Source organism: Polypterus senegalus, chromosome 8, assembly GCF_016835505.1.
Source record: "Polypterus senegalus isolate Bchr_013 chromosome 8, ASM1683550v1, whole genome shotgun sequence".
NCBI lineage: Eukaryota > Metazoa > Chordata > Cladistia > Polypteriformes > Polypteridae > Polypterus > Polypterus senegalus.
In genome coordinates this window covers 167,758,848-167,786,683 of record NC_053161.1, presented here as the reverse complement: position 1 = coordinate 167,786,683, position 27,836 = coordinate 167,758,848, and the positions used below count along the sequence as shown (strand labels likewise).

The 27,836-nt window shown below is 39.6% G+C and overlaps 1 protein-coding gene and 1 pseudogene across 1 annotated transcript in view; one reads left to right on the top strand and one right to left on the bottom strand.

Moving 5' to 3' along the window:
• LOC120534686 (NACHT, LRR and PYD domains-containing protein 3-like) overlaps nt 1–27,836 on the bottom strand; it is a gene marked incomplete at its 5' end in the record, with an annotated part of 62,680 nt that overhangs the window by 18,138 nt on the left and 16,706 nt on the right. Inside the window, 3 exons of the mRNA XM_039762277.1 lie at nt 837–1,010; nt 10,085–10,258; nt 20,177–20,350. Of these exons, the coding sequence (XP_039618211.1) occupies nt 837–1,010; nt 10,085–10,258; nt 20,177–20,350 (522 nt within the window). The remainder of the gene's footprint in view (nt 1–836; nt 1,011–10,084; nt 10,259–20,176; nt 20,351–27,836) is intronic.
• LOC120533663 lies at nt 14,759–16,573 on the top strand (annotated as a pseudogene).

The following is a 27,836-nucleotide window of genomic DNA, read 5'->3' as shown; positions in this document are numbered from 1 at the left end:
TCTCCTTGGGGTGCATTCAGCCCCCCTCTTCATAATGCGAGCGGCAGAGATGCAAAGTGGCTGCTGGTGCATAGCACAAGCTGGTGGGGGAGGGATAGGGTTTTGGGGGTTGGCGAGCGAAGCATATATATATATATACATGTATGTGTGTCTGTGAAATTACATAAACGAAACATTACAGAGGACACTATTATTTTTTTGTCTTTGTTTTTTCTGTCCTCCCTGGCCATCGGGCCTTACTTTTATTCTATGTTAATTAGTTTTGGCTAATTTTATTTATATATATATATTTTCTTTCTTCATCCTGTAAAGATACATCATTTGTATGAAAAAGTGCTCGAGAAAGAAATGTTGTTGTTTTTGCAGTTGTCCACCATTTCTCCTGTCCTCATTTTCTCTCTCCTATTCTTTCTTTCTGTTCTTTCGTGCCTTGTTTTCTTTCCTTTTCTATTTTTCTTCTGTCTCTCTCTCTATCTTGCTCTCCTCCACTGCTCGTTTCTATCTGTCACCTCAGTCCAACTCTTTGTCTTTCGTCACTCTGGTCAGTTTTTCTACTCCCACTCACCATGTTTTTCCTTTTCATTCTATCTTAATGATTTTAGAGTTCAGAGTTAGAGGAGTGTGAGGGAGGGAAGTGGCAGTGGAAAGTGAGGACAAGGACATGACTGAAAAAAAAATGGACTGCATGGGATTGTGGGATATAAAAGAAAACAACACGCTGGACAAAGAGGATGAAAAGAGTGACCATTGTGAGGGAGGGCTCAGGGTCATAATGTTGTCTTGATAGATTTAATTATTAAATAAGAAAAGAGAAATCAGGATCTCTGTTGGCTCACCATAATCTCTCAACTTTGCAGTTTTCGCTCCTCAGCCCCTCACACAGCTCAATCACTCCTGAATCCTTCAAGTTATTACTGCTTAGATCCAGATCAACCAGTTGTGAGCTTGGAGAAGAAAGAACTGAAGAGAGAGCAGAGCAACATCTGGAGGTGAGACAACATCTTGTCAGCCTGTGGAGATAAAGAGAGAGAAATGAGGACAAGAAAAGGGACAGCCAGAGGGACAAAAGTAAACCAATCAAGCTTTCAGCCAATGGAGACAAAAACTCATTGACTCTGCTTACCGTGGTGTCCACCCATAGGGAAGCTCTAACCACAGCAGAACATAGGGCATCTTATGAATGAAATTAAACATCAAAGAGAAGAAAGAAGAGCAGAAAAACAAAATCATTTAGAGAAGAAATTGAATACGAAGCTACTGGGGTTGTATGGAAAAAAGACGAGAAAAAAAGATCATGTGGTGTGAAGACAAGATACACAGAAGCCTCATGACTACATGTCTTTCTTTATTTTTCAAATTTATCTTCAGTTTTTCTTTTACTCCATGCTGTTTCAGTTGACAGTGTCTAAAAATCAGAGTGTGGAGTGTGTTATCTCAGTAGATTTGTGTTTTCTACTCCACTTATTAAATCTTTCTATTTGACTCCAGTCCTATTTATCATGTCCAGGTGTTGGTTAATAGGAATTTAATCAGATTGTCAACGGGACAAAATGAGCAGAAAGGCTCATCAGTACAATCAATGTCACACACTGAACTTTTCACCTCAGTCCACATCCCTTGTCATAATTTCTCTCACAACCCCTCACTTCTTATTCCTAGTCATCATCATTTAATCCAAGTCCCCATTCAGTGCCTTATCACCTCAGTGTCAGGTCAGCCTAATCAGTGTTACAGACGGCTGGGGTTCTTACCTGGCCGGGACGCCTAAAAGGACCGGAAGGTGGCATAAAAAGCTTCCGGGGTCACGAGGGGGCAACCGCCCTGGACAAAAAGAGGACCACGGGACAAAGAGGTTCTGGCCTGTTGTGACCCGTGGCCACCGCCAGGGGGCGACTCAAGCCTCGAGGGACCTGGAAACAGTTACTTCCGCCACACTTGGCAAGATGGCGGAGGAATCTGCCAGGGATGCCCGGAGTGCTTCCGGTGCAAAAGGCAGCACTTCCGCCACACCAGGAAGTGCTGCCGAAAGTTCGTCATCGGACACCTGGAGCAAATCCGGGCGGGAAATAAAAGGCGCCTCCTCCTAACGGTCTGGGAGCTAGAGTCAGGAGAGGGAGCAGGACGAAGCTCCCAGGAGAAGATTGGCGGCCAAGGACAGAGATTTAAAGTCTAATTGTGGTGATTATTGCTGTGCGCATTGTGTGGTGTTTTGGAACTGTGTTTATTTATAGAAAAAAAAAGGTGTGAACTTTATAAAGATGTGGTTTCTGACTGGTGGTGTCTGGGCAAATCTCACATCAGTTATTGCCTAAGTGTCTACATTGTTGGTTTGCCTTTCAGTCCTTCTTGCTCCTTCACTTGACATTGCCATCTGACACTAGAGGTACTGGAAATACACAGCACTTCATCTACTGCTCAAGACCTTTGTGATCCATGTAACTGACATATTTTTGTACCCACAGTTCGAACTTCATTCATCAGCTTTTTTCATAACAGACTTTCTGTCTTTCTCCCTGACATGTGCTTTTAAATAAATCAAACAGGCAGGTCATTATTCATGAATTAAAAAGAAAAGAAAGTATTCTCTCACTTAACAGGTCTAATGCCAAGTTATTATTTTTACAGGAGACTAAATAACTAAGGACAAATTTTAGTTGTAATGAGAGTGGATTGGCCACAATTTTCATTCTAGCTATACAAAGAAAACTAGGGGTGTGGGAATCTTAATACACAGAACTATTCTTTTTGTAGCGTCAGACTTAATATCTGATCCTGAAGGACGATGTGTCATTTTGGCAGGCAATTTATTTAATACTAACATGATTTTATTAATTATCTATGCACCTAACAGGGATGATAGAGATTTCTTCCAAAATGTATGTTCATATATTTCTAATGTGAACACTCATAAAATGATAATGGCTGGAGACTTTAATTGTGTTTCAAATCCAGACCCAGATAGATCTTTATCTACAGCAGCGATAACATCTAATAATGCAAAGATAATAACACAGTTAGTTTGTAATGGATCTAGGTCATTGGACATGAGGGATCGAAACTGCGAGTGAAGTGGGCAAGGAGTATTCATCGATTCCATGAGGATTATTGGAGCCAAGAATAGCCTTTTCATCCCCACTGTCAACCACAGATAATACACCAGTGCGTGTTAGCCACATCATCCCCACTGGACTCAGAACTCCACCTGTAGAGCAAAGAGAAAATTGAAACTTACTGTCCCAGCTGAAGGTAATGATTGTCACACTTATGGGGAACATAAATGACAAAGAGTGATGTAAAGAAAGATGTTAAGGATATAAGGGATACAAAGAAATAAATAAATGACCTGAAAAAGAAAAATGATAGTCTCAGAATATAAGAGAATTGGAGATACATTTAAGTACTAAGTTTACTACAACCTTTATAGAATCTCTAGGAAAAACTGTTGAAAAAATACAGGAAAATACAAGTAAGTTAGAGAGTTAAATTAGAGTACTTGCTGCACAGCTTGAAGATGTTAAGCAAATATTTATGACTTGTATTGAAATAGCTGAACAATCGACTTCCACCACTGATGAAAAAGCAATGGCTATAAAATCAGAATGCAAAGTGCTCGCTGACATACTTGCTGCGCTGGAAGCTAGATACAGAAGGAACAACATCAGAACCGAAGATTTTCCTGAAAAACGTAAATGTCCAACCCAAGTGAAATTCATAGCTAAACTATTCTCTAAAATAACAGGAGACGACTTTAAATCAGACACCGAGATCTCAGCAGCCTACCATACATGTAGATCAAATGCCTCAAAATTGAAAAGCCTGATTGTCGGTTTCGACAAACTACAGGCTGAAGAAAACATGATGCCTCTTTCTCAGACTGAAAGAGAAGATTATATTTGAAAACACTGAAAATATATTTTCATGTTCGTATTTTCCCAAGTTTCTCCCCTGCAACAGCTGCTAAATATTCCACATTTTGCAGCATTAAACAGTGTCTACATGGAGCTGAAATGAGATACAGCCTCTTGTTTCCTGCTAAAATGAAAGTGGTTATTGAAGATCAGTTTTACATGTTTTGCTCTCCAGATGAAACAGAAAAACAGCTAAGCAGACTGATGAACATTCTTTTCAAACACAATTACGAGTCACCAGTTTGTGGCATGGCAAAGAAAATTTTACTTGTAGCTTGAAACTTGGACCGTTTATAATGTGACATTTGCTGTAAATATATATTTCATTTCCTTTTTTCGGCCACCCCTTTTATTGTGTTAAGCTTTAATTATTATTTTGACATTTCTTCCATTAACTATATGTACATTTTGGCTATCACAAAGTAACCAGCTATTTACAGTGTTTTTTTCCCACATCATACCCTTGGTTTATTTTATTGGGACTGCTTAAAATCATATCCTAGGTTTATTGTATTTGGATTGTACTTTCCTAAGGTATCTCAGTTTTAACTTCCTCTACACCACTGCTGGAGGGAACTGTTTCATTATAGACATGCTTTTTCTCTTGGCATGTCAGAGGACTGGAACTTCGTGAGGTGTGGTCTGCCTCACTCAGGGAGGCAAAGTGGTGGTTGAGGGCAGCCAGAAATGTGGTTGGGATGGTGAGAAAGAGAGCAATGCTATTTCTTATTTATCCTTTCTACCCCAATAACCGTATGTGCCAACATAAAAATAATTTCCATAACCATAACACATGGCAATAATATGAAATCTATCAACAATGTACTACCTTAACTTAAGACTGCAAAATGTCAACAAAAAAAGCAATGTATCTATGAACAAATTGTGAACTTTGTGGGCTGGAATGTCAAAGGTCTTAATCATGAATTAAAGAGAAAAGAAAGTATTCTCTCACTTAACAGATCTAATGCCAAATTAGTATTTTTACAGGAGACTCATTAAATAAGTAAGGACAAGTAATTTATTTACTACTAGCGTGATTTTATTAACTATCTATGCACTTAACAGGGATGATAGAGATTTCTTCCAAAATGTATTTTCATATATTCCTAATGTGAACACTCATAAAATGATAATGGCTGGAGACTTTAATTGTGTTTCAAATCCAGACCCGGATAGATCTTTGGCTATGCAGTGGCGATAACATCTAATACTGCAAAGATAATAACACAGTTAGTTTATAATGGATCTAACTTATCAGTCCTAGAGAGGTTTTTAAATCCAAACCTAACAGCATATTTCTTCTTCTCACCAGTTCACCATTGTTACTCAAGAATTGATTATTTCTTCATAGACAATAATTTTTTTTATCAAATCTTGTAAGTACGATGCTATTGTTATCTCTGACCAAGCCCCTCTAATCATGGAGCTTATATCACTGTGCCCTACACACTCCTATTGTAGCTGGGGTAACTTAACCCCCTGTCATTAGCTGATGAGAACTGTACAGAATTCATATCCAAACAAACTGATTATTTTTTTTAAAACCAATACATCCTCAGAGGTCCCTGCAGGAATACTCTGGGAAACTCTGAAGCCTTTCTTAAGAGGACAGATTATCTCATATCTTTCCCACAAAAATAAATTGGAAACCAAGAATGTGTCTGAGTTAACCAGTGAAATTACCAGAATAGATTTAGAATATGCAAGGTCTCCAAATGAGGCACTTTTTAGGTTTTGCAATCTGAATGTAACCTCTTGACTACTAAAGAAATGGAACAGCTCATCTTTAAACTGCAGCATCAGTATTATGAAAACAGAGAGGAGGTCAATAAGATCTTATCCAAAAAAATCCACAAGCAGGAAAACTGACAATAACAACAATTACCAACACAAACTGAGATAAAATCATCAACCATAAAAATACAACCCACACATTTAGAGAGTACTATAAATCCTAATATTCTGCTCAGTTTAAAGAAGATAAGACACAATCTAATGAGTTTGGGGGTTGAATTTTGCATTGTTAACTTTTACTTGATGTATAGAATGTCATTCACTTCTAATTAAAACCAATAATAAAAAAGAGACACTGAGCAGTATGGCTGTCACCCCACTTCTTACTATATGGATTCAGGACTTTCTTTTAAATCGTTCACAGCTAGTCAAAGTATATGACACTTTTTCAAAGGTCCTTCATTCAAACACAGAGACTACTCAAGGATGCGTTTTATCTCAATTACTATTTAATCTGCACATAAGTGAACTGAAACAGAACCTCTGCTCCATTATCTAGTATGCTGAGGACACCATGCTGACAAGACACATATCTGAAGAGGATGAGTGCCATTATTTAAGTCAGGTGGACTGTTTGGTAAACTTGTGTAATGATAATCATCTTACTCAGAACATCAAAAAGACACAAAGAAATGAGATTTGACTTTAAGAGGAAGAAACCTGCATATTCGCCCACCATTGTTCTGGGGAAGGAGGGGAAGGAGGTAGAAACAATGATAAATAATTTGGGAACTACCTGAGATAATAATCTAAATTATAACAAAAACGATTGCATTATTATTAACTAGGGGGCTTTCTCTGTGATTTGTTAATTGTCATAGCAAAATCTATTCTAACGGGAAACGGTAAACGTTTTAATATGAATGGCATATCAAGATCTCCTTTGTTGTGTAATGTTATCCGGGGAAGTTGTACTTCATTACCTTTCTTGGATACATCCTTCTTTCTACAGTAATTTGTGTGGTGGAAGACTGGACGGTGTTAACGGTTGTAGATATTCTTCAGAATATTATAAGTTGATGTTTTCACCACCAACTGTTTCAGCATAGTCTATTGATACGCATTTAACCAATTTCCCATGTAACCGATCATCAATTTTTGCGTTAATTCGTTTAACTTCATCGTTTCTCTGTGCTAGGATTGCCCGTGTACTAATTTCTTCTGTTGATAACCCTTCAGAATGAAATTCATCAATAAGATTTGGACATAATATGTCTTCTTTAATTGGGAACTTAAAGTGAGGAAAACAAACATTTCTAAGAGCTGAGAGAGCAGGAACTGTGTCTGTCAAAAGCATTCACACGAATGAGAGGTAAGAGGGCTGTGGGTGTGGTTGAATAGGAGAAGAGAGGAGGACGGGACTTGAAACAATCTCATGTCAAAAGTCTCGTCTTGTAGGACTTGAAAAAAATCTCTTCAAAAAAGTCTTGTCTCGTCAGTCATTACGGGAGGCTCCTCACCAAAGGATTTTTTACTATAATATATATATATATATATAATCTGTTGTTTGCATTTTCTCTTGACAACATTTGCTCTGTCCTATTCATACTCTTCTTCATACCTTGTTTTCTTTATTGTTCTGTTTTTCTTCTGTCTCTCTTTAACTTGCTGTCCTCCGGTGCTTGTTTCTATCTGTCACCTCAGTCCAACTCCAATTTGACCACTTCTCTTTGTCCTTGGTCACCCTGGATAGTCAGTTTTTCTACTCCTACTCACCATGTGTTTCCTTTTTATTCTACTTTAGTGACTTTAGAGATCAAAGTTAGAGGAGTGCAAGGGAGGGAAATGGCAGTGGAGAATAAGGATTAGGACACAATTGAAATAAATGAATGGACTTCATGGGATTATGGGACATAAAAGAAAAAAACACTCTGGACAAAGGGGATGAAAGGAGTGACCACTGTGAGGGAGGGCAGTTTCCTTAGGAGGCATTAGCACTCCGGAAATGTTTTCTTTTGAAATTGCGGCATGTTAAGTATAACCAAAAGATATAGAAATATGACAGAAAAGGCGATATCCCTCTCATCATGATTATGGCAGTACAAAAATCACATGAGAGAAACAGATATACTTTAGCTTACTTTACTGATGGTTTTTACGCGGTTACAGATGGGAAGCTTATGACAGACTCTATCAAGGTGTGGGAGTCTTGATCTATGCAGTCTGCCATCTTTCGTCACCACGCTGAAAGGGTTTTCCGGACGGATGACATAATCTTCCATCCGACAGCTTCAAAGGGTTTGACTGCTTGTTCCATGTATTTATACTGTCTTCTCCATGTGCAAGTCCCTCTCCGGTCTCCAAACAAGGAAAGTAAACTCAAACCCCACCTCCAAAAAAAATAGCACAATGCTCACACTGCAGTTTGTCCCATTCTCCAAACTGCTAGGCTAATGGTTTCTAAATGCAGCCTAGTCCCTGTGTACCATACTTGGTCTGCCTGTATGAATAAATCTATAACAATGTGCATAGAGACAGTGACATTAAACTTCATATTATAACAATGGCTCAGGGTCATAATGTTGTTTATATACAGTGGTGTGAAAAACTATTTGCCCCCTTCCTGATTTCTTATTCTTTTGCATGTTTGTCACACAAAATGTTTCTGATCATCAAACACATTTAACCATTAGTCAAATATAACACAAGTAAACACAAAATGCAGTTTTTAAATGATGGTTTTTATTATTTAGGGAATAAAAAATCCAAACCTACATGGCCCTGTGTGAAAAAGTAATTGCCCCTTGTTAAAAAATAACCTAACTGTGGTGTATCACACCTGAGTTCAATTTCCGTAGCCACCCCCAGGCCTGATTGCTGCCACACCTGTTTCAATCAAGAAATCACTTAAATAGGAGCTGCCTGACACAGAGAAGTAGACCAAAAGCACCTCAAAAGCTAGACATCATGCCAAGATCCAAAGAAATTCAGGAACAAATGAGAACAGAAGTAATTGAGATCTATCAGCCTGGTAAAGGTTATAAAGCCATTTCTAAAGCTTTGGGACTCCAGCGAACCACAGTGGGAGCCATTATCCACAAATGGCAAAACATGGAACAGTGGTGAACCTTCCCAGGAGTGGCCGGCCGACCAAAATTACCCCAAGAGCACAGAGACGACTCATCCGAGAGGTCACAAAAGACCCCAGGACAACGTCTAAAGAACTGCAGGCCTCACTTGCCTGAATTAGGGTCAGTGTTCACGACTCCACCATAAGAAAGAGACTGGGAAAAAACGGCCTGCATGGCAGATTTCCAAGACGCAAACCACTGTTAAGCAAAAAGAACATTAGGGCTCGTCTCAATTTCGCTAAGAAACATCTCAATGATTGCCAAGACTTTTGGGAAAATGCCTTGTGGACTGATGAGACAAAAGTTGAACTTTTTGGAAGGCAAATGTCCCGTTACATCTGGCGTAAAAGGAACACAGCATTTCAGAAAAAGAACATCATACCAACAGTAAAATATGGTGGTGGTAGTGTGATGGTCTGGGGTTGTTTTGCTGCTTCAGGACCTGGAAGGCTTGCTGTGATAGATGGAACCATGAATTCTACTGTCTGACAAAAAATCCTGAAGGAGAATGTCCGGCCATCTGTTTGTCAACTCAAGCTGAAGCGATCTTGGGTGCTGCAACAGGACAATGACCCAAAACACACCAGCAAATCCACCTCTGAATGGCTGAAGAAAAACAAAATGAAGACTTTGGAGTGGCCTAGTCAAAGTCCTGACCTGAATCCAATTGAGATGCTATGGCATGACCTTAAAAAGGTGGTTCATGCTAGAAAACCCTTAAATAAAGCTGAATTACAACAATTCTGCAAAGATGAGCGGGCCAAAATTCCTCCAGAGCGCTGTAAAAGACTCATTGAAAGTTATCGCAAACGCTTGATTGCAGTTATTGCTGCTAAGGGTGGCCCAACCAGTTATTAGGTTCAGGGGGCAATTACTTTTTCACACAGGGCCATGTGGGTTTGGATTTTTTTTCTCCCTAAATAATAAAAACCATCATTTAAAAACTGCATTTTGTGTTTACTTGTGTTATATTTGACTAATGGTTAAATGTGTTTGATGATCAGAAACATTTTGTGTGACAAACATGCAAAAGAATAAGAAATCAGGAAGGGGGCAAATAGTTTTTCACACCACTGTAAATGTAATTATTCAATAAGTAAAGAGAAGGCATCTGTGTCCTCATGACATCCATCAGTCTGTCCACTGTCTTGATTAAACACTGCATTTTTATTGTGGGTGTTAAGCAGTCACATCTATAAAGTCATAAGAAACAAAATTCATCAAGCATGCTCACTGTCATGCACCTTCACATACACTCGCCCTCAAATACACACTTATATACACACACTGTCTTGTTTATTGACTCACCATAATGACTCAACTTTGCAGTTTTCACTCCTCAGCCCCTCACACAGCTCAATCACTCCTGAATCCTTCAAGTTATTACTGCTCAGATTCAGACCAATCAGTTGTGAGCTTGGAGAAGAAAGAGCCGAAGAGAGAGCAGAGCAACATCTGGAGGTGAGACAACATCTTTCCAGCCTGTGGAGATAAAGAGAGAGAAATGAGGACAAGAAAAAGGACAGCCAGAGGAACTAAAGTAAACCAATCAAGCTTTCAGCTGATGGAGACAAAAACTGTGCTCATTGTCTGTGCTGACCTTGGCGTCCACCCATCTGACCACAGCAGAACAGCGAGCATCTTATGAAAGAAATAAAACATCAAAGAGAAGCAAGAAGAGCAGAAAAACTTAATGGATGTGAGCTGCTGGAGTCTCCTACATTGTAAAAGAGGAATGTCAGGGACCTCAGGAAATGCGCAAATTTTCAGGGTTTAACTAACAGAAAATGAGGGCAGAAGTCACCATCAGATGACTGAAGATATGAGACTGTTGAATTCCAGTGTTTTATATTTAATTAACATAAAAAAGATGAAGACAATAAACAAACAAACATGCTGTAGATAAACTAATATGGTGGAAAGAAAATGTCTCTTGTGAACAGGTAGAGGGCCTGACCTTTGTGGTAAATCAGCCCTTGACACAGTGTTTTGATTTGGGAAAATGGTTCAAGGGGTTCTTTTAGAATAAGTGGGCAAAAATCAGAGAGAAGAGGTCCGATACTTCAATAAAATTTACTTATTCAATTATAACATATAAATACATATGAATGGGTTATGGAAATAAATATATATGCTTAAAGAGACAAACTTATACTTACAATAACATACATACATACAGTAACATACATCAAAAGACCCAGAGCCATCATCCTAGACCAGTAGACTGAGGGAGCCCGCATGTCAGTCTCGTCAGAGGATCAACTCATGTGCCTTTTATCAGATAAGACCGGGCAGTTGCGCCTTTCCCCACGGTTGAGCGTCCAAAGAAACTGAGGGCTGAACCTTCCCTTATATACTAATTAGGTGTCCTTGCCCAAAAGCGGCCCATGTGGAAGCAGTGTATGCAGAAGTGATCAGTTTCTCACACACCCTTTCCCACGAGACACGGCATTTGGTCTTGACTGAAGCAGTGCCTAGTACTAGAAGACACAGTAATATGCTTACATGTGAAAAAAGCCTCTCGAAGGGAAAAACAACTCCTTACGTAGAACATTCCCGGCTGTTTTTCCCAAAACATTAGTAATGCAGCTGGGTTTGCACTGGAGCGATCAACGCCCATCTGCTCTCCTGATTCCCTTTCCTCTCTTTATCTTACCTTTGCTTTTTACAGAGAAAAATCCTTCCATTACATTCGGCCCCTCGCTCAGCGCAAACCCAGCGCTCTTGCCTTTCTTGTTCTGACTGCAATTTTTCGTAAAGCACAAAATACATAACAGTTGAATATAGTCATTAAATAATAATAAAACAATTGTCCATAATAAGTGCTTTTTCTTCGCTTGGAGAAATGTTTTTCCAGTGAAATTACATTTTTACTTCAACCCAGGTACTTATCTTAGCTATGCATAAGGGCTGCCTTCTCCGCTATCCCCTTGGCTCTCTGTACTCGCGGCAATAATACAGCTATCTGGGATTCGGTCATTGAGGCTCGCCCTAATGCATCCGTCAAGTCCATTTGCATTTTCTTAATCTCCCTTTCTTTTTCGTCTACCAGACTCTTAACCGCAGTTAGCAAAACACACCCCCGCATCTGCAAGCCCGTTATGGGTTCTTTTACAGACACCTGACATTCCTTAATCGCGGCTAGTACAATCACTGGTGTTGGGGGGCCTAAACTTTGCCAATACAGTGGAACCTCGGTTTGCGAGCATAATTCGCCCCGGAAACATGCTCGCAATCCAAAACACTCGTATATCAAAGCAAATTTCCCCATAAGAAATAATGGAAACTCAGATGATTCGTTCCACAACCCAAAACTATTCATATAAAAATGATTAAGACAAAATATAAAGTAAAATACATAATACAAATTAACCTGCACTTTACCTTTAAAAAGAATCATGGCTGGTGTGAGTTTCTAAACTCATGTGGGATTCCACCCAACAGGAAGACACGCGGAAGAGTGTCCCAAAGCAATCGCAGTCTCCCAGCGCTGTAGCAGTTCGCCGTATAAGCACATCCAAAAAGATCGCAGACATGCTATAAGCGCCTGTCGTCAATGGGTCATACAAGGAACATTATAAAGATCCCACTGCAATAAATAACAGCGATGTTGCTGTTTCAAGCTGAATAAAGCTAGTGTTAAAGTACTGAGACTCAGCTTCGTGTTTTGGGGAGCAAGATGGGGACTCGCACTTCACAGCGCACACACACACAGTCACAATGCTGTAGTAAACAGAGAAACACGCTGGGCGAGCGAGATAAGGAGAGAGAGAGAGACACGCTGGGCGAGCAAGCGAGATAAGGAGAGAGAGAGAGACGCGCTGTAAACAGAGAGACGCGCTGGGCGAGCAAGCAAGCAAGAAAAGGAGAGAGAGAGAAGAACCATCAGCTCAGTTGTGATCACATGATGCTCAGCAGACAAAGTGTATCCATACTGCTCGTATTGCAAGACATCGCTCGTTTATCAAGTCAAAATTAATTAAAAATTTTTGCTCGTCTTGCAAAACACTCATAAACCAAGTTACTCGTAAACCGAGGTTCCACTGTATTGTGCTAATCCCCCCCCCCACGTCTCAATTCTCAGGCGCAGTCTTCCCATACCGTTTCCTCCCAGCCGGGAAGAGGTGAAGGAGCCGTGCCAGGGTTTTTATCCTTTTTCTTAGACATCTCTGATTTCCGTTGCCTCACTTAATAGTTCAATATTTTACCAGATTCCCCAAAATCCTGCCGACTACGCCAAAATGTTTTGATTTGGGAAAATGGTTCAAGGGGTTCTTTTAGAATAAGTGGGCAAAAATCAGAGAGAAGAGGTCCGATACTTCAATAAAATTTACTTATTCAATTATAACATATAAATACATATGAATGGGTTATGGAAATAAATATATATGCTTAAAGAGACAAACTTATACTTACAATAACATACATACATACAGTAACATACATCAAAAGACCCAGAGCCATCATCCTAGAACAGTAGACTGAGGGAGCCCGCATGTCAGTCTCGTCAGAGGATCAACCCCGTGTGCCTTTTACCAGATACCGGGTCGTTGCGCCTTTCCCCACGGTTGAGTGTCCAAAGAAACTGAGGGCGGAACCTTCCCTTATATACTAATTAGGTGTCCTTGCCCAAAAGCGGCCCACGTGGAAGCAATGTATGCAGAAGTGATCAGTTTCTCACACACCCTTTCCCACGAGACACGGCATTTGGCCTTGACTGAAGCAGTGCCTAGTACTAGAAGACACAGTAATATGCTTACATGTGAAAAAAGCCTCTCGAAGGGAAAAACAACTCCTTACGTAGAACATTCCCGGCTGTTTTTCCCAAAACATTAGTAATGCAGCTGGGTTTGCACTGGAGCGATCAACGCCCATCTGCTCTCCTGATTCCCTTTCCTCTCTTTATCTTACCTTTGCTTTTTACAGAGAAAAATCCTTCCATTACACACAGACAGACACGAGGACACACAAAGTCCAGAACACACCCGTTTAGTTTGCCTTCTTCCTTCACAAAGTGCACAAATCACCAACAATAATGCTCTCCGTCCTTTTCTCTTTCTTTCTTTCTTTCTTTTTTCTTTCTCTTTCTTTCTTTTCTCCTGCCGCCTCCACTCCTCTCCCACCCGACTCTGGCTTCCCAAATGAAGTGAGGCTGCCCCTTTTATAGTTCACCTGGATGTGCTCCAGGTGCTCCCTGATGATCATTTTGCAGCACTTCCTGGTCTGCATGGACACCCGGAAGCATTCCAGATGTGGCTGGTTCCTCTTCCAGCAGCACTTTCTGGTGTGGCAGAAGTGCTGCCATCCAAGGCTCTGGGATCATCCAGATGCATGCTGGGCTGAGCTTCCAAGCTCCCAATCTGTGGTCCTGATGTAATCCAGGGGGCCTTCCCTCTTGCGCCCTGGGGAAGATATTGCCCCTCTCCTGGTCCTTCTCTTTTCCAGGTGTCCCGGTGGGGCAAGGTCCCTGGTCGTCTGTCACGCCTTATTAAACTTTCTTACATGCATAGTGAGACACATTTAGAAAAGAAATTGAACATGACAATACTGGGATTTTATGGAGAAGAAGACAAGAAAAATGTGGAGGATAAACCTCATATGATGTGAAGACAAGATGCACAGAAGTCTCTTGACTTCTTGATTGTTTTAATTTATCTTCAGTTTTTCTTTTGTTTTCTTTTTCCACGCAGTTGACGGTGTCTAAAAAAGTGTGGAGCAAGTCATATCAGTGGATGTGTGTTTTCTTCTCCACTAATTAAGCCTCTCTATTTGACTCCAGCCCTATTTATCATGTCCATGTGTTGGTCAGTAAGAATTTAACTGGATTATACACAGCACAGAATAGAGTCTACTTGCACAATGCACTTAGTTCATGTAATGTATCTCTCTCTGCTAGGCTTCTTATTAAGGTGGCATTGCTTCTCTTGGTTTCTGGTATGCACATCAAGTTTTAAAATGAACATGTGAAGACATCATATAAGAATGAGCAGGGAGTGTATCCACCTGGCAGTTCAAATTTAAATTTAACCTAATAGTGAAAATCTATACAGCAGACTCTGTAGAGCTTCTAACATCTTCTGGCATATAGTTTCAAAAACGATATAGAAGAAGTGAAATGAAATATTTTACATTGCCAAACTTCTGATGACTTCCGGTGTAGTACTCTGTGATGGAATCAAATGGCTATTTTTTCAAAAATGTTACGACTTGGGGAACTTAATCAATGCTCCCTTTAGGGGTCGCCACAGCGGATCATCATCTTCCATATCTTTCTGTCCTCTGTATCTTGTTCTGTTACGCCCATCACCTGCATGTCCTCTCTCACCACATCCATAAATCTTCTCTTAGGCCTTCCTCTTTTCCTCTTACCTGGCAGCTCTATCCTTAGCATCCTTCTCCCAATATACCCAGCATCTCTCCTCTGCACATGCCCAAACCAACACAATCTCGCCTCTCTGACTTTGTCTCCCAACCGTCCAACCTAAGTCGACCCTCTAATGTCATTTCTAATCCTGTCCATCCTCGTCACACCCAATGCAAATCCTAGCATCTTTAACTCTGCCACCTGCTTACTGGTCAGTGCCACCATCTCCAACTCATAAAACATAGCTGGTCTCACTACCGTCCTGTAGACCTTCCCTCCTACTCTTGCTGATACCCGTCTGTCTCAAATTACTCCTGACACTCTTCTCCACCCATTTCACCCTGCCTGCACTATTTTCTTCACCTCTCTTCCAAAATCCCCATTACTCTGTACTGTTGATCCCAAGTATTTAAACTCATCCACCTTTGCCAATTCTACTCCCTGCTTCCTCACAATTCCACTGACCTCCCTCTCATTCACACACATGTATTCTTCCTTGTTCCTACTGACCTTCATTCCTCTCCTCTCTAGAGCATATCTCCACCTCTCCAGGGTCTCCTCAACCTGCTCCCTACTATTGCTACAGATCACAATGTCATCAGCAAACATCATAGTCCACGGGGACTCCTGTGTAATCTTGTCTGTCAGCCTGTCCATCACCATTGCAAATAAGAAAGGGCTCAGAGCCAATCCCTGATGTAATCCCACCTCCACCTTGAAGGCATCCATCACTCCTACTGCAGGATTCAACACTGTCACACTTCCCTCATATATATCCTGTACAACTCTTACGTACTTCTCTGCCACTCCCGACTTCCTCATACAATACCACAGCTCCTCTCGAGACACCCTGTCATATGCTTTCTCCAGGTCCACAAAGACGCAATGCAACTCCTTCTGGCTTTCTCTAAACTTCTCCATCAACATCCTCAGAGCAAACATTGCATCTGTGGTGCTCTTTCTTGGCATGAAACCACACTGCTGCTCACTAATCATCACCTCACTTCTTAACCTGTCTTCCACTACTCTTTATCATAACTTCATGCTGTGGCTCATCAATTTTATCCCCTGACCTTTCAAATTCCAATTTGCCAGAGGAAAAAACTGGATTTTTTTTTACATCTTTCATTTACTTTTCTCTGTCATGTTCATTTATGAAGTACTTTATGAAGAGCTGTGAAACTTGAAGGGTGGCTTGTAAGAAGTTGCAGGACAGTTAGAAGTGGAGAGAGAACAGGACCACACAGCACCAAGCTGGCTTACACTTTCTTCTTACAGACATGAACTACTTTGGAATAAAACCGATGTCCATTGAGGATCACATTAATCAGGCCTAATACTGTGGCCATTTATATGGTTTTGGGTTGGGTTTATCCTTTGTTCAGAATGGCATTGGCAAAGCGTATGAGGAAGAAGCTAACAAACAACAGTAATGACATGATGGATTTACACTTATATGGTGTTGTGATGTGAGATTTTGCATATAACTTGATAAATGTTTTGTATGTCTTTATTTGTAATTTAGGCAATGTAATTTAGTGTTAGTTTGGTGAGAGGTAGTCGTGTTTGCCCAACCCGCAGTTTACGACTTTTCTTTGTAATTTTACGACAGGATTTGGGGGATGTGTCTTAAACCAGTTTGATGAGTATTTCTCTGCTAAAGTCTTTGTCTCATCCCCCACATAAAGCCAGGTTAGCTTATTGGCTGTACGGCTTGGACAGAAAACCTATAAATGTGCTGGCTCAACCACATTCTCTCTCTCTAACCAACATATGATGAAGAAGCGTCTCTCTTGCTAACAACCAAAGAAGACCATCACACCATGAACTAAAGACAACACAATCAAGAGCACAGTTTCAGCCATTTTGAACAGACATGTGGCTAAAAGCTGAGCACCAACGATGCCTTCACTAGAGACATTTTAAGTAACTACAAGTCTGTGTGCCACCTGAATTACACACCACCATTTTGTCAGGTTGTATGGTTGCCAATATCCAAATGTACTTTGCATTTTGTTATTATTTATGAATATTATCATTAATACATTATTTTATGTGTAACGTAACTCCTGCTTGTCTTTTTACTACATCTAATTGCCTGAGGTTATAGATATAGAAGGGAAGGTGGGGATAAGTTATATACAATACTACCTTATAAACAGTGGTAAGTCTGTGAGATTAGGCATTCTAAGGCTACATATTAATAATACAATAGGGGAAAGTACTGTAGAACAATATATATATTACTCTACCAAGATAAAACATATGGCTATATTTCTCTCATTTCATTTAGAGAAAAGCCAAGCAAAATGACACCTTTTACTGGCTAACTAAAAAGATTACAATATGCAAGCTTTCGAGGCAACTCAGGCCCCTTCTTCAGGCAAGATGTAATTTCATTTCATTATGTAATTTCTCATTTCATTTAAAATTTATTTCTGGAGGATGTGACAAAAAGGCCTTTTGATTAAAATATTGCATATTTGTTTCCTTTTTTTTTTTAGAATGTTAAAAACAGTGTCACACACGTGCACTTAAGGGTCAGCCAAAGGGTCCAATTCAGGACAAGCAAACGGGTAGGGAAGAGTTTGTAGGAGTATCAATGCCTTTCTCTTCTTCCTACTGCCAGCCTTGATAAAACATTAAAAGACAATAGAAGAAAAAAACACAAAACAGAGTAACGTAAGTCTGTGTGATTAAGTATTTTAAATGAATATCTGAATATTTCTCGTTGTGTGTGTGTGTGTTTTTATTTTTTTTAACTCTTACTTCACTAACCTTTTGCTCTTAACCAGTGACAATAACTCAAACGAACAACCTGTTGCTACTTTGAAAGTCACATGACTTTACCGCCAAGTTATCCAACCCCTGCTGATGATAAATCCACTTGGTGCGTATTAATTTCTGGTGAGGGCTAAATATAACTGTTTTGACTTCTACCTAAATGACTGAAATTAGTATATTGCACATCCCACAAGATTCAATAAATGAAACAATGATCGAGTTATGTTCAAAAGTGGAACATAAACAATACATGTAATATAAAGTAAATACATTCTTGTAAATGTAACAATTTGCTATTTCCTTTTTTTTTCCAGTGTATTTCACAGCTAAATCTGTTCAGAACATAATCTCTCTGCATGGAATGACTGCAGGATTTGCTTTCAAATAGGATAATGGCACATGGTTTTCTAATTGTATGCCTTGAACGTGTGATAGAACGTTCAGTATGACCTAATGTATTATAAAAGAAAATCTTGTGACGAGGCGTGATCGACGAGGCGTGATCTTCTGAAGAGAGACAAAGAGACACTTCAGAGAGGAAGAGACACTTTCACTTCCCTCGACATGTCATACTGACATCCATTGGAAGCATGCTCCCGTGAGACGGTGACCTATGCAAGGAAAGTAATAATCGGCCAAGAACAAGTAGAATTGAAAACCTTGCAGGTCCAAAAAGGGTCAGAAATAAAAGACAAAGAGTAAATCACACAGTACCACTTCATAAAGACAGTCAAAAACGCTGGCGCCATACACATGCAGAGCAGGTTACAGATTATGAAAGCAGTGGAATTCAAAAGGCTCAAAAAAAAAAAACCTTGGCATGATGCACACACAGAGAAAGTTCAAAAATATGACAGTACTAAAATTCAAGTGTCAAAAAAAAAAAAGAGTACATATCGCATTCGTTTAAACAAATAGAAATTATTACTAGGTGAAATAACGGAACATCAAAAAGAGATTGAATATATGGACAATAACAATGCGATAGTAATGAAAGTTAATTCCAAATATCGTTTTTAGATAGATAGATAGATACTTTATTAATCCCTGAAGTTTTACAGTAAAAGTGGAACTTTAAAAAGTATTTGCGTGTTCATTTCAAAGCCAAACAGAACGAAAACTTATAATGCAACGAATACCTGTAACGCAACATGAAACATAATTTACTTTCAATTTTTTTACGTTGTACTATTTTTAACTATGGTTAATTACTCACTGTAATGTAAAATAGTTAGTTCTATTATGCATATGTAACAATTCCCAAGAAAATAACAATCTCTTTAAATTGTACATCAGCTTCCCATACGCAAGCGGCAGAGCCACTGTTAAGATGGTTATGGCACCATCATGTATCTTCTCTTGTCTAACAAAAAAGACAAAAATACTTTTGCTCCTTAATCAGGAAATCAAGAGTGGCACCATTGAAGCATGTCAAAAAATTCCAAGACTGGAGCTCACAGTTGCTGATGTGGAAGTCAAAATAAACAGGATGCTAAAAAGTGAACTTCAAATGTCTCTGCAAGAATCTACATTTTGGACTGATAGCACCACCATGCTAAAATACATTACAAATGTAAACACTCGATTCAAGACTTTTGTTGCCAACAGAATCACATTGATAAGAGAACATTCACAACCTTCACAATGGACGTACGTGACACTCTCTTGTAAATACAGAAGATCAAGTGTCAAGTGTCAAAAAATCTTCATCAAAAGCAAAACTTGGTCACAAGGCCCAAGATTCTCATTCAAGCCACAACATTAGTGGAGAAAAAGCGCAAATCAAATGAACTCTCTCACTGAAGGACAAATCTGAGCAATTAACTTGACAATTGCAGAAGAAATCACCAACCCAGTAAATAAACTCATAACCTACTACTCAGAAAGGCCACACAAAGAAAGCAGAGCCTTAAGAAATACTAATGCCATTAAAGGGTGAAACAAAGACATTTTAACTTGAAGTCAGCCAATCTGAATGACACCCAGAAGTGTGTTCATCACTGAGCATATTAAGAAAGCAGACGCTGTAGAAGTCTGAAATCCTTGGACAAATGCAGCTATAGTAACAATTTATTTTTATTAAAAAAAGCAGATATCTGGCAACTTAAGTGATGGTGCAGTCTGCCCTGAAGTCACCGTTTGTAGTTTAACCACAGTTTTGTATTCAATGTCTCTCAGATGTTGATTTTCATAAAGTTGTCTCAATTAAATTAATCAAATTAACACATATACTCACTTCTTCTATTACTTACCACAGTTCCTCTAATGTACAGTTTTCACTCCTCAGCTCCTTACACAGCTCAATCACTCCTGAATCTCTCAGTTTTTTCATATCCAGGTGCAGCGTAGTCAGTTTTGACTGTGGAGCAGAGAGAGCCGAGAAGAGAGGTGAACAACAGTCAGAGGTGAGATGACCTGAGTAGATCCTGTAGAGATAAAGAGAGACAAAGTGAAGATCACAGATGTAACAAGGAGAACTCAATACTGTGGTAGTGTGGAGCCTTGTGGTGGTATAGAGGCATGCAGATGCTGCTCTTGAGAATGTTTTATGCTGGGATGCTGGGTTTGTGTGAGTTATTTATTTTACAACTATATCATAGAAATTGAATAAAGAGAGCATTGTAAAAACATGGTGGCAACGGTGATTGCAACTTTGAAGAAAACCAAGTAAAGTAAAACTACTTCAGCAAGACCAACAAACCTTTTTTTGAGATGCTGCATGAGGAAAATGGATGCCACATTCAGACTGAAAGCATCCCAAGCTTTGAAATGGATGGAACTGAACCTATCCTAGGCATGCAAGTTATGGAAATATGAATTTACACTGCACATGGACATCACCTTAAGTGAATCAGAAGAGACTACAAAGGTAAAAGATTTCAAATATTTGATAGGGGATTCAAGAAAAGAACTTTGTGACACGCTGTGTGCTGCAGTGCCATCAGGAGATTTGACTTTCAGTGCCATATTTACTGATATCTGAGACCGAATGAAACTGTGAGAGATACCAATTTTTCTCCATAAACTAGAATATAGGGGAAAATATTGATAAGTGCGTCATAGATTTGAGAGTGCTAGGTCGAGTTTATACGTTACATGACGATTGCGCCTACAGATGCTGCTGCTACACAAGCAGTGTATTGTTTATACTCGCTTGCGTACTTTATGTAAATATGGAGGATTCCACCAGGTGGCATTGCAAAATATCATCATGGTGAGAAGATGTGTTGCGAATTGCCCAAAACATCCATTAAATTCCCAGGACACCTTGCCACAATATCGCTGAAAAGGATGGATGTTTAAGGATTGCATCCATCAATTCAGGAACGTGCCAACTCCAGACAGCATTTGGTGCGAGGCAGAAATGATCCCTGGATAGGGCATCAGCTCATCGCAAGCTGAACACAAGCACACACATACACTGGTGTCATTTTAGTCTCACCAAATCCCCAAACCTGCATGTCCTTGGAAGGAAACTGGAACACAGTGTGGAAACCCAACAGGGAATCATGCAAACTCCAGGCAGGGCACACCAGGGACGTGACTCCCTGCGTGACAGCAGCGCTACCCCTGCCCCCACATGTGTAATTATTAACAACATTAATTATTTAAATGAAGTTAATGATTTATCTGTAAAATGTAACATACATACTTTAATGAATTTCATCATGAAAGTGATATCAAGTATAAATCTAAGGATTCTAAATATGCAGAGAACTGGAATATCATAATGTGTTCTGTGTGCTGAGCTATTGCTTCTTGCCTCTGCTGTCAGCGCAGCAGGAAGCCCCAGAAGCACATAGCGATTAACAACTAGGTTGGTTTTAAGATGACGTTTACAACGTTTTACTTTAATGACAAAATATATTAGGAGATTATAGTGGAAATTTCCGCTTTAATCATGAAATAGACATTTTTTTCTTTACTGTGTCCCTAATTTTTTGTACTCTGTGGCTCAAATATTTTCCCATATATTAGGATGAGGTTGCAAAGGTGTAAAAAAAAAGGCAAAGAAGATGGCATGTGAGACCTTTAAAATGTATCACGATATTACGATGGGGAATGTGCGACACTTGTATTGCCTGTACAAGAAACAGATGAAGAAAAGCACCACAAATACATTTATATGTGAGCATTTAAGTTTGAAGATTTGCTTCACCACATTAAACCACTCATCAAGCATCCAAGCTGGCACATTGTTCCTGTAGGATCTACAAAGCGGCTGGCTGTCACATGTAGATAGTAAACATAAACAGAGACTCTGATGTCACGTTCCAACTTGAACACACTGTGCCTCCAACCCTGATTTTTTGCTGGTATTGCAACTCGTGCACGTATTCCGTTAATTTCTGAGGACATGCTCAGAGGATGCATCAAATGAACGCTGGAAAAGTGTGGCAGCCATAATGCATGCGTGTACGCATTCCGAACGTGAAATATAAACCTATCCTCAGCAGCGACATGCAACTTTGGAACAATAAAAGATTCGCTAATAAGAGAGAGAATAGCATGTGGTACTCAGAATTCACAATTAAGAGAAGGCCTGTTAAGAAACACAGATTTGACACTGCAAAAACGTTTGCAAATATGCAGAGCTGCTGAACTGTCAAAAGAGAACACTAAGACCATAGAAGGACAGCAGTTTGAAGGGGTGAATGAAGGTAAGAGAGGCGATAAGATCGGGATTACAAAATGTTAATGTAGTGGGGAACAACATGAATGGGGAAAAAAAAAGAAACCTGCCCAGCATATGGAAAACAGTGCAAAAAATGTAGCAGATTAAATTATTGTATAGCCACATGGAAATGCAAGGAATTTTAATAAAAAGAAGGCTAGAGTGTGACAGAAACTGAAAAGGAAGTTTCATGAGATACTCAGTTAAGAAAACAAAACAAAAAGGAAAAATTACAGTACACCAAGGGGAGCTTTTCGCAATGGCTTTTATAAGATGTGACAGGCTAGTAAAATTCCAACTAGGCCAGAGAACCAGCTGTAACATCAGACCAGTCTGCCTGCTTAGCCCGGATACACAGCTGGAGAAGACACCACAGGTTTTGGTTATGGGAAAGAAGAGCACACTGAAACCCATTGGCAAATACTGTACAGAATTAAAAGAATTAAGAAACCCAAGAAACAGGAAGTTATATCGCCTACAACAACAACAACATTTGTTTATATAGCACATTTTTATACAAATGATGTAGCTCAAAGTGCTTTACAAATGAGGAAAGAGAAAAAAGACAAAATAAATAAGAAAATAGAATTAGGGAACACTAGCATAGAATAAAAGTAAGGTCCGATGGCCAGGAAGGACAGAACAAAAAAAAATGGCTGGAGAAAAAAAAAAAAAATCTGCAGGGGTTCCAGGCCATGAGACCACCCAGCCCCCTCTAGGCATTCTGCCTAACATAAATTACCTCAATCAGTTCTCATTGTATTCAGGATTCACATCGAAGTGTTTGATGATGACGGTCATGAGAATTCCAGTACACAAGGAGAGTAACTTTTCGCAACACTTAAGAGTTTATGGTGGTGGAGGAGAGTTCCTCAGTACCATCACTAGGTAGCAAAGCAGTGTCAATGGACCTACTGAGAACACGGCGAGAGAATATCGCAGTCATAGATGACATTGTCACTGAGGCAAATGATGAAAGACAACCATGGGACATAAAAAATACATTCTAAATGTGTTTGCCAACATTATTGAAGGAGATGGCTGCCTCGAGGAGGCTTATCAGACTGAAGTGGATCCTAATATTTCACCAGCCCAGCTGTCAAAGTGACAAGTTCTGGTTTCTTTGATGAATCTCTTAAAGGAAGATCTTAGAAGCCAATAGGAGAGAGGAAACAAATCCTTCAAAAGGATTTAATACCAGTCCAGCACAAGATTCATGAGCAGAAGGACCAAAACACTACTACCAATATGCAGGAGTCCAATACAACCAACAGTGGTTAACAAGTTCATTATTACAACAGAAGAGCAAGAGATCTCGGTAAGGTACAACAAGGAGAAAGGGTGAGAGTCCAGACTGAGATATCAAAACACGTACAGTGGGTGCCTGGAACAGTGATGAAACAAGTGTTCAGTAGATCATATGCAGACCAACTGGACAGAGCAACCATCCTAAGTAGGAACCACAGACACCAGAGGATACTTCCAGAAGAGTGACAGAGTGTAGTGGGGCAAGACAGAGCCTTTAAGACAAAGAGAGAGGCACAAACACACACACCAAGCACACACTAGCGACAATTTAGGATCACCAATGCACCTAACCTGCATGTCTTTGGACTGTGGGAGGAAACCCACGCAGACATGGGGAGAACATGCAAACTCCACGCAGGGAGGACCCGGGAACCCAGGTCTCCTTACAGCCAGGCAGCAGCGCTACCACTGTGCCGCCGTGCCCTAACATTACAGTAATGTTTAATAAATTCATACCTTACACTAACACTTATCTTTAAATATTATCAATAAATTATAGTCAGATAAAGAAATCCACACCCTTATTCTTCCATCACTAAGTAAGTGGTGTGACAACTGTAGCTTAAAAGCTGGTGAAATAAATTGAAATAATTATCTTAAATTCATCATTATAAAAATGCTATGATTAATAATACCCAGCTAAAAATGCCCAAAATGCTAGCAATTGACTGTTGACTGAAGGTGAGATGCTGATCTTGACTCTAGAGGTACAAGTTTCAGTTACTCAATCTGACAGTTCCATGAAGAATCTTAACATCACTATGGTACATTTGAGAGAGGAGGTATTGTAACAGAATTGTTAAGTGTGACCCTATGCTTATGGTTGATTTGAGAAGGTAGATGGCCCAGTACAATCCATTAACACAGGCATGTAAGATGATGTATGATGTTGAGCTGGAGTGCGTAGAAGACACACAGAGGTTAGGTGCAAGGCCATCTATGATTACTATGGCAATACTAGATTGTAGAGGGGCAGATGCAAGGAGCTACCATGGTCCTTGTAGAGGGGCAGATGCAAGGAGCTACCATGGTCCAAGGACAAACGATGTAACTGTAGCATTTTAGCATCCTGACGGCGAGCCAAATCTTGAAAGACACCTGCTGATATATTCACATAGTGAGGGTTGAATGGTAGCAGAGGAGCATAGGTGATTAAGGTGTTGGATCCCAATTCAGAAGCACTGGTATACCCACACTTCTTCTCATATGGAGACCAGAGTTGTGATACGGAAATCAGGCTGCATGAACATCTGCAAACACTGAGTGGGCTTAATAATGGCAACATGGTGGAATTAAGAGTACGGGTCACATAGATGCAATACTGCACATACTGATTCTCGATAAGTGAAGGATTTAACTAATTTTTAAGTGGAGAGAAGCTGACAGAGCATTACTTCATTGGACACCTACATAAAGGCAGAGGCCAACAGACTGAATCAGCAAAGGTTGTACCTAAAGGGTTTCAGGGGATTAATGGATCACCTTGCCAAGGGGTAGGCCATAAGCCTTCTAAGGGAGTCCTAGGAACATGCACCAAATTTTTCAGGATGCAATGGCCATTGTCTGTAGATATAGCAACCCTTTCTGACAATCACATTCAACCTACGCTGGATACAACTTATGGGTCACTGATTGGCCTGATATCATAGCACGTGTGTTTAGTCTAAAGTTTAACAAGCTTATTGATGATATTATAAGAAAGCAGGTGTTTGAAGTGGAAATGGTGAAAATCCACCATTGATTTGAGTTTCAGAAGAGGGGTTTACCACACATATATCCTTCTTATTCTCATGAGTGAAAATAACCCATGAGAGGTACACATTATTAGTAAGATGGTTAGCACAGAACTGCCAGATGATAATAGAGACCCAGTTCTATATTAAATTATAGCAAAGCAAATGGTACATGCGCTAAATGAAACATGGCTTAATTCCAATGGGGCGGCAGTTTTAATCGAATCTGCGCCTCCGGATTACAGTTTTACTCGTGCCGACCGCCAGGGGAAAAAGGGGCGGTTTGGCAAACATTTACTCGAGCCGATTAAAATGTAAAGATGTTAGTTTTGGTAAATTTAAGTCCTTTGAGTATCTCGCCGTTGTTATTCATGGAGATTCTCACGTTCTAGTATTATCCGTGTATAGACCTCCTAAATATAACGCGTCTTTCCTTGAGGAATTCTCTGACTTAATGTCAATTTTAGTTACAAACTATGACGCACTCTTAATAGTCGGCGACTTTAACTTTCATGTCGACAATCAGTGTGACCAAAAGGTAAAGGAATTCATGAACCTCCTGGACTCTTTTGATTTGAGGCAGCTCGTAAATCAGCCTACACATAAAGCAGGTCATACGTTAGACTTAGTGATTACTAAAGGACTTAAAGTTGATATAAAGCAGGTCATTGATATTGGTCTATCAGACCATTTCCTTCTACTATTTAATATAGAAATAAAGATAGAAAACGCTCATGAGAAGCATTTTGTTAAAAAACGCTTCTTTGACTCATCAGTAGCTTTAAAACTTACAACTATTCTAAGCAATCAGTCCGTTTATAATGCCAGCTATAATAGCGAGGATAATGTAAATAGTAAAGTGGAAAACTTTAATTCTAAAGTAAGAACTGCTGTTGACATAGTTGCACCTGAAAAGACAGTTAAAAAATCTTCTAGTATTGTTATTCCATGGAAGACCCAAAGAGTGTCTGATTTAAAAGAACATGTCGTAGAGCTGAGCGTAAATGGAGGAAAACTAAACTAACTATCCACTATGAAATATTAAAAGTTAAAATAACAGAATACAATAACACTGTCCGTCTTGAGAGGCTGCTATTTCTCTAATATTATAAATAACAATGCTAGTAATCCCAGAGTCTTATTTTCAACAATTGACCGTCTGTTAAACCCAGGTAACACAAAGGAATGCCCCCAGAATACTTCCAGTGAAACCTGTGAGAACATTGCTGTATTTTTCAATCAAAAAATTAATGATATTAGAGATAACATAGTATATCTCCCCAACACTGCAGAACCTCCAAAGCCCCGGTACTCCATTATAAACAAATTAAATGCTTTCACCAGGATAGATTTACCTGAATTACATAGTATAATCTCTCAACTGAAACCCTCCACCTGCGTCCTTGACCCAATACCAACCAGGTTTTTCAAAGAAATATCAGGCGTGCTAATTGACAATATTCTGGACATAGTAAATTGTCATTAGATACGGGGTCTTTCCAGACTGTCTTAAGACTGCTGTAGTTAAACCCCTTCTTAAGAAACATAATCTTGACCCTTCTGCCTTTGAAAATTTTAGACCCATCTCTAACCTGCCCTTCTTAAGTAAAATTCTAGAGAAGGCAGTCATTATGCAGTTAAATGACCACCTCAATAAACATGCTATTCTTGATACATTTCAGTCAGGCTTCAGAACAAATCACAGCACAGAAACTGCACTTGTTAAAGTAGTAAATGACTTGCGGGTAAATGCAGACAGAGGCCATTTATCTGTTCTCATCCTCTTAGATCTGAGTGCTGCATTTGACACCATTGATCACAATATTCTTAGAAATCGCCTTAGTCAATGGGTGGGCCTCTCTGGCAGTGTCTTAAATTGGTTTGAATCCTACCTGGCAGGAGAAAATTCTTTGTGAGTTGTGGTAATCAAATCTCAAAGACACATGATATCCGATATGGTGTTCCACAAGGCTCTATCCTGGGTCCGCTGTTATTCTCAATCTACATGCTTCCGTTAGGTCAGATTATCTCAGGTTACAACGTGAGCTACCACAGCTATGCTGATGACACACAGCTGTACTTATCTATAGCACCTGATGACTCCGACTCTTTGATACACTAACACAATGTCTTACTGGTATTTCTGAATGGATGAATAGTAATTTTCTCAAACTAAATAAAGAGAAAACTGAAATT